This window comes from Aegilops tauschii, chromosome 3 (assembly GCF_002575655.3).
Source record: "Aegilops tauschii subsp. strangulata cultivar AL8/78 chromosome 3, Aet v6.0, whole genome shotgun sequence".
Taxonomy (NCBI): Eukaryota; Viridiplantae; Streptophyta; class Magnoliopsida; order Poales; family Poaceae; genus Aegilops; species Aegilops tauschii.
The window spans coordinates 33,124,632-33,132,705 of record NC_053037.3 but is presented as its reverse complement, the minus strand read 5'-3'; the positions used below and the strand labels follow the sequence as shown (position 1 = coordinate 33,132,705).

At 46.7% G+C, this 8,074-nt stretch overlaps 1 protein-coding gene across 1 annotated transcript; it reads left to right on the top strand.

Moving 5' to 3' along the window:
- The first annotated feature begins 6,225 nt into the window (after positions 1–6,225).
- LOC141042669 (uncharacterized) lies at positions 6,226–6,669 on the top strand. The gene has a single exon (XM_073511535.1). It carries the CDS (start codon positions 6,226–6,228, stop codon positions 6,667–6,669), a length of 444 nt encoding a protein of 147 aa, XP_073367636.1.
- Positions 6,670–8,074: the final 1,405 nt, after the last annotated feature.

Here is an 8,074-nt window from a genome sequence, read left to right as displayed (position 1 = left end):
CAGCGAGCTTCTCAGCAGCACGAAGATCCTTCATTCGATACTGCCCACGAAGCTACCCCGCCATCTCAGCGGAAAAGCAGTGTGGCTTCCACAGAGCTACCCCACCATATTACGGCTCCTCGCTACCCCGTGGATGATATCACGGAGAATGAACATTGTGAGCTAATTGTGAAATGCATGAACATAACCTTGAAGGCGGCGGTCGGCTATGTCTTACCTCATGGACCTGATGGAACTTGGCATTGTGCTCCGATTCCAGATGGCTGTGTTGTTGTTGGGGTGGATGAAGTTGCCAATGAATTTTATGGGCTGGACCTTGATTATCCTACAGGTGAAGGGGAGACTCATCTGGGACATCTGGGAGCTGCCCTAAGGACTACCATTCTATGGTGAAAGGAAAACATCGTGCTTCCACAATGGACGTCGCGTCAGTAGACTCAGCCGGAGGAGGCCCGTCAGCAGACTCCTCACAGTCTAGCTCTATCTCCGCAGCCTCATCCTTGTCCGCTGCGTCAGCACACTCCGCCGCCTCAGCTGTCTCCACCGCGTCAGCGGACTCCGGCGGAGGAGGCCCCTCAGCAGAATCCTTCGTCGCCTCAGCTGTCTCCGCCTCCTCCGGCGCCTCAGCGGACTACGCCTCCTCCGTCGCGTCAGCTGACTCCGCCTCCTCTGCTGCCTCAGCACCGACGGAAGACACCCGCCGCCGCTCCAATGGCTAGTCGATGTGAAATTCCAGCTTGCACCGAAACGTCCACCTCCAAAGGAGAAAATACATCCGGTAAAAGCGAAGCGCTGTCTGGAAGCCCTAACACGACCACCACCGCCTCCGCCGCTATCACACTATGACCGCTGTATTGAAAAGAGATTTGATCAAGTGAAGCGGTCGGGAAGTACCAGTGGTGCAAAAAGTGGGAAAACAATTCCCCAGCTCGGCGAACAGGAAAAGGAATCGTGCCCCCCGCTCAAGGTGTTTACCGATATCGCTAATGATCCGGGGGTAGCGGTCGGTGGTCTTGGTATCACTCTTGGTGATTACTTAGGCGATTATGTACAGTTTGAAATGGCTGAGGTAGAAACTTTCAGATACGAGCACGCGAAGCCTGGCATCAAACCTGAGCAGCTCCCGCATCTATCAATGATGATGCGAAAATTCCATGACTGGTGCTTGAAAACCTGCAAGGATGGGACCGACAGTATCTTGGTGGGAATTGAAGATGAGCACTACTTCAATGGAGTCGAGGCGTTGTACATTGAATTTGAAGAATTATTTCAGTTATACAATCAAGACCCTCTCGACAAAACTATCGTCAGTTGCTATTGTCTGTAAGTATTTTTTCTGTAATTAAGTCTCTAGCTCAGTTCATTCAGTGCATATATAATTATCCTCGCCATATTATGCAGATTGAAGATCCTCGAATGCAAAAGAGGACAAATCTATGACATTGGGTTCATTAACCCAAATACCATAAATGAATATACAGTATAGAAGAACCCCGACGAAACTGAGAAAAACTTGCTAAACGCGCTACTTTGACAATAGAACAGAAGGGAAATACTCTTTCCTTACAACTTCAAGTCACTGTTACTGTCTTGTGCATATTCTGTTTCGCTTACTCAAGGTTAAGTGTAATTGATGAGTTATGCGTGCGTATCTTCCACTTTATTCTGCTAGCCATTCAGCTTGGCGCAGGACTAGTAATTGTCTTGGACTCGAGACGTAAAGAGCCTAAGGAGTGGGCAGACATGAGTGAAATGCTCCAGAAGTAAGTTCAATCATTACCGCACTGTATCGGCAACTTTCGTTCATTTCCTGATATCAAGTAATCTTTTTCTTTGGCGGGCAGGGTCTGGAAAAAGATCACTAGCAAGGTTAGGGGTGAATGGAAAAAGGAGCTGCAATTTCAACACCCCAAAGTAAGTAGTACTAGCTAGTTCCGCGCATCTCTCATTGATTCTAATTTCAATACAATTATCATGCTTGATTATCATTTTGATTGAACTATATTCTCGTAAAGTGCTTGTGGCAGGCACGCGGGAATAATTTATGTGAATACTACGTTTGCGAGTTCATTTGCCACTCGACCTGTGAGCGGGGCTTATCTTCACAACAATTGAAGTACGTAAACAATATTCACAATTTTATTTTATTACCATCAATTGTGCTGAGTTCCATATATATATATATATATATATATATATATATATATATATATATATATATATATATATATATATATATATATATTTATTTATTTATTTATTTATTTATTTATTTTATAGGGATAATCCATCCTACCATCCGGTGGTAGTTACCCCACATATCTCATATACTACCATGTGGTACTATATATATACTATTTTATTATTTTAAATATGTTCATATACTATATCTAAGATATTTCAAAGCAAGTTACATGAAAAAATTGCATATGAGCCCATAATTTTTGTTATATTTGTGAAATACGTACATATTTGTACGTAAAAAAGAGTATACTCAAAACATGGTACATACTACCTAAAAATTAGTATATATACTACCTAATCATTGTTATATACTACATACTACACATACATACTCTCGGTTTCGATAGATACTACATACAGCATACAAAACGCAAGTGGTGGTAACTACCCCTGCTTGTAGGAACATTTGTCCTTTTTATATATATATAGCAGGTATATTCTGCTAATATTAGCAGAATAAATATTTTTGTAACACTTCCGCAATGTACGTTCAACGCAAGTGCACGTCATTGTTTGAACCAAGTGTGCTGCAGTACTAAGGCGAGTGAACTTCGCTCGGAAAAAACTGCACGCGGTGTTTTTGGTACCTTTTTGCTCTAGTTTTTTAACCGTTTATCGGGACGAGGCGTGTAATATACCGCTGAGAAGCTATGGATTAGGCGCAACGTCTCCATGTTGAACACTTTTCCAGATTCCTCACGGTTTAAGAGGAGTTTCGAAAACGGTGCGGTGCACGATAAGTGGCAGCGAGCGTTTTTTGCGCTTTTTCTAAACCACTCGTCGGCATGAAGCAAATGATACACCATTGGAAACATATCGCCATGGCACATCTTTTTCTTATCTATTATTTTCTCTAATTCGTTACGGTTTAAGAGCAGTTTCAAATTTACTAAATCGCGGAACTCTGTTTTTTTTTTAAATCAAATTTCCGGTACTGTTTTCGCTCCAGTTTTTTAACCTTTTTTGAAACGACGCGTGTAATATACCGTTGAAAAGCTATGGACGAGGCACCACTTTCATATGTTAAAATGTTTTTGAGATTCCTTACGGTTTTAAGTTAATTTTGAAAATCGTGCGGCGGACGACGAGTGGCAGCGGCCGTTTTTTCGTAAAAAAATTCAAACCGCTTGTCGGAATGATCCAAACGATACGCCGTTGGAAAGATATCAACAAGGCGCAACTTTTTCGTGTAGAACACTTCCTATAATTCCTTACGGTTTAAGAGCAGTTTTGATTTTACCGAAATGCGAACACTGTTTTTCGCGACACCGAAATCGACGAGGGAACTGCATCAGAGAGAAGAACATACTGCTTTTAGACAGAAAATCGCACTGCATCAGACAATCAAGTGAACTTCATGGTTTCCTTTGTCGGGAGTAAACTTTGTCACACGGGTTTTTGTGAGTTTTTTTCAACATTTTTTATGAACGCACTGCTTTAGATAGAAAATCAGACTGCATCAGACAGTCAAGTGAACTTCATCGTTTCCTTTGTCGGGAGTAAACTATGTCACACGAGTTTTTGTTAGCTTTTTTCAAAAAAAATATGAACGCACTGCTTTTAGACAGAAAATCGCACTGCATCAGACAGTCAAGTGAACTTCATGGTTTCCTTTGTCGGGAGTAAACTTTGTCACACGAGTTTTTGTGAGTTTTTTTCAACATTTTTTATGAACAAGAGTGTACCGCGGGTACAAGGGCAAGTGGACGGCGACATATGTCGAAGTGAACCGCATTACTATCATGTTGTTTCGCTAAATTTTCGTACTTCCATGTCGCGCGTAAGTGAACAGCATCACTCTCAAAAATGAACCACATCCAAGGACCAAACGCACTGCAAATGTTAATGTAGTCGACTGAATTTTGAGACACACGACGCACTTCATACGAAGGGGTAATGAGCTGCCACACAAAATGAGCGATGGGGGTGTACTGCACACATACACACACCGCATTGCAAGCATATACAAAAGGAACTGCATGCGCATGATGCTTTGCGGATTGTTGTCTCGTCTGCAAGTGGGGTTTTAATTATGTTCCTTTTTCCAAAGAAGTGAACTGACCCACTTAATTTCCTTCCTTTTTCTGCCATCACGGCTCGCCCGAACTTCACTGCACGCGGAGTCGAAACATACTGCAGTTGCATGCAAAAAAGACTGCGAGTGCACTAGCACCGAATCGCATCATGCGTGCGCACGAGCTGTGCATGGCGGGCTGGAGCGCTGCAGGATCTGCATGCCCACTCAGAGCAGCAGTAGAAGGCATAGGAGGAGGCGAACTTGACCGATGGTCTCCGTCAACAGCCAAAACTGGGAGATGGAGGTGTCGACAGCCAAAAAGCAAGTGCCTCACCCCTAAAGGGTACTGCACGCACACTCGTCGGAGGACCAATTCTCCGTGCTGATGATGGGTGCAGTCGCCCGCTCATGGTGGCCGCTAGGACACTAAGGGTAGGGGGCTAACTGCAGGTCGCCCCCCGAAGCACCAACGATGTGGACGTAGTGACCTGCAATTGAACCCAAAAAACACCGGACGGGGTGAGCTGCACTACTGCGATTTCACCTTCTTCGTTGATGCAAGGAGTGCTGCCGGACCTACAAAATAGAGGAGGCGTTGGGAATTATTCGAGGAAACAACAGAGAGGGAAGTGACGAGCGAGGAGAAGGGGGAAGAAGGAGAAATTACCTGAGTCATCCGCCGGCGCGACGGCAAGGATCCGCGATCGCGGGCGGCCAAATCTCACGCGGAGGGGCTCCGGTAGTGGTCGTAGGGGGGCGGTGGCGGCCGGATCGGGCGGGTGAGGCCGCGCCGGGGGCCGGTGGCGGCTGGATCCGGTGGTTGAGGCCGCACCGGGGGGCGGTGGAGGCGCAGGTCCATGGTCGGGGTAAGAGCAGCGACGGGGCCCCGTCGAAGGTTGGGACGCGGTCATGCGGATCCAGACGATGGCGGATCCGGTGGTAAGGGTCCTGGATCCGTCGTCGGTGGCAGCCGAGGGGGTTGGGTGCGCGCCGGCCATGGGGAGATAGGTGGGTGCGCGCGACCATGGGAGGGGGTTGGGGCCGTGCCGGCCTTGGTAGGTGGATGAGAACCGGCCGGCGGTTGGAGTGGGTTGGGGCGCGCCGGCCATGGAAGGTAGTGGGGGCGAGGACACTGCGGGTCGGGGTGGTGGTTTGACATGGCAGGGTGTGGGGAGCGGGCGCTTTTGTTTCTTTGTTGTGCCGGTTTGGTTCGGGGTGTTAGCAGAATAAGGTCTTAAGGGTGTTATCATAATAGACCCCCTTCTTTAAATTAGATCTGGCAGAAGCGGGATGAACTCCTACCAAATTATCGCATATGAGGAATTCAAGAGGAGTTGGCGGGATTCTTTGTTGAGCACGTCATACCTACAGACGGAGAATACCATCGAAAATTGCAATGCGATTTTGGTAGATAATGTTAGGGCTCGTAAGAGATGTTATATTGTATATATGCATGATCGTGTATTATATGTAGTAGCGTCGAATAGATAGACGAAAACTTGTGGTTCGACCAAGCACGGAGAAAGAGAGGTCATTTCTCTCTATATATGTTCATGACGATGTTGTGTAATTAATGGTTCCTTCATTGCTATATGTAGTAGCTAGCGTCGAGTTGAATGGAAAACATAAAATAAAAATGAAACCCTAAATGTAAAAAAATTGAATGGTAAACACAAAAAGAAAAGCGGGAAACACAATATGAAACCCCTAAAACCTCCAAAACCCATAACACCTCCTTAAAAAATCCCAGCACTTGGCAGGTGTTGACGCGTGGCTGCCTTTTAGTCCCGGTTGCTATCACGAACCTAGACTAAAGGTCCTCCTGCCTCGGCGCCCCGCAGCGGCCACATGAAGCACCTTTAGTCATGGTTCGTAACACGATCGGGACATGTGGGGGGCTTTAGTCCCGATTGATTAGTCTCAGTTGCAGAACCGGGACTAAAGGCCCTTTGAAACCGGGACTAATGGCCCGTTTCCTGCTAGTGGAGCACCATTTTGAGTTCAGTGGATATTCTGGAAAGGTAACATTCGCCTTTTTGTTCCAGCTTGCTATAGAGCCACTACAACGTATCTTCGCGTCTGCAACTGAAGCAGGGATCTTGAAGCCTATCACGCACATTTTGGCCTCCATCGGAGTAAGCCTTTATGCCGATGATGCTGCCCTCCTTCTGAACCCGTGCAAGTCCGAGATGATGGCCACACAAGCAATCCTGGAAGCTTTTGGGAGAATCTCTAGACTCTACACCAACTTCAACAAGTCCTCGGCTTTCCCTATCTGTTGTGATGAGCTGGCAACTAATGAAGTGCTCTCCGAGTTCGCGGGAACAACTGACTCTTTCCCTTGCAAATATCTCGGACTACCACTTAGCCTGCACAACTTAGGCATGCCGACCTCCAATTCTGATTGACAAAAGATAGCTGCGGAACTGGCAGGATGGAAAGGAAAGCTCATGAACAAAGCGGGAAGGCTAACGTTGATCAGCTCAGTCCTCACCTCTATCACCACCTATCTTTTGACCTTGTTCGCTCCTAGCAAGTGGCTGACCAAGAGGATCGACAAGCTGAGGAGAAGTTTTCTATGAAAGGGCAGTGTGGAGGAGTCCACATGTGGGAGTTGTGCAGTCAACTGGTAGCTGGTTTGCTCACCAAAAAAGTACGGTGGACTGGGCATAAAAAACCTCTCCTCTTTTAGTAGATCTCCACGGCTGCGGTGGGCCTGCTTCGCGTGGCAATGCCAACCTAGGCCCTGGTTTGGAATGAAACTCCCCTGCTCTGAAGCTGATATGCAGCTCCTTCATGCCTCCAGCAACATTCACCTTGGAAATGGGCAAACTGCAAGTTTCTGGAAGTCAAAGTGGTTGGATGGGGCAGCACCACGTGACCTTGCACCCTCCCAATTCAAGCTGGCGTGCAGGAAAAACTACACTGTGGCTCAAGCCATGCATGACAGGAAGTGGATGAAGGGGCTTGAAAGAATCAGCTCCCATGATGATCTACACTCCTTTCTGCTTTTGTGGGAGAAGATTCAGAGTGTCAACTCATCTGAAACAAGAGATACCATTGATTGGATCTGGACGAGGACAAGAAATACACGGCCAAGTCTGCATATTCCTGTCAGTTGATTGGTCCTATTGCCAAGCCTGATGCTAACCTGATCTGGAGGCTCAAGATTGAAAGAAAGGTGAGGTTTTTTCTTTGGACCTTGGCTCAAAACAGACTCCCGACCACTGACAGGCTACGAGAACACGACGTGTTCTCTCTGCCTCCAACTCCCTGAAACTGCACTCCACCACCTCAACACATGCCTTTTTTTCCAAGGCTGTTTGGAACAAGCTAAGCTTGGCACGCCCCTTGTGCTACCCTTCCCTGCCTGCTAACGTTCAGTCCATCTCTCATTGGTGGAGTGTTTGGTCCCAGCGCAATAAAGTGCAGGCCGCCGCCGCTGCTTATTTCGCTTGGCACATTTGGAATGAGCGGAACAGGAGGGTCCTCAACGCCAAGTCTACCTCGGCGGACGGTGTGGCTTCTCTAATCAAAGCTGACTTAGACTTGCTGTGAGTAGCGTTGTAATTATTTTGACGACTGCCCCCTCTTATGTACATTCCTACCCTTAAATGAAAAGGCAGAGCACCTGCCGTTCGAGTCAAAATAAACATTCTGCTTACACTTAATTTTAAGCATTAGATGAGCATATGGGTTGTCATTAACCATCAAAACTGACTATAAAGCTAGATATATTTTCAACCCCTCGGAAGGACCGCGGTCCCAAGTTAAACCAATTTTCACATGATCCATTCATTTGGCCCTCTACAG

What these genes read in the sequence shown, in the direction of transcription:
- LOC141042669 (XM_073511535.1), top strand. Translation starts at nt 6,226, where the DNA reads ATGGCCCGTTTCCTGCTAGTGGAGCACCATTTTGAGTTCAGTGGATAT.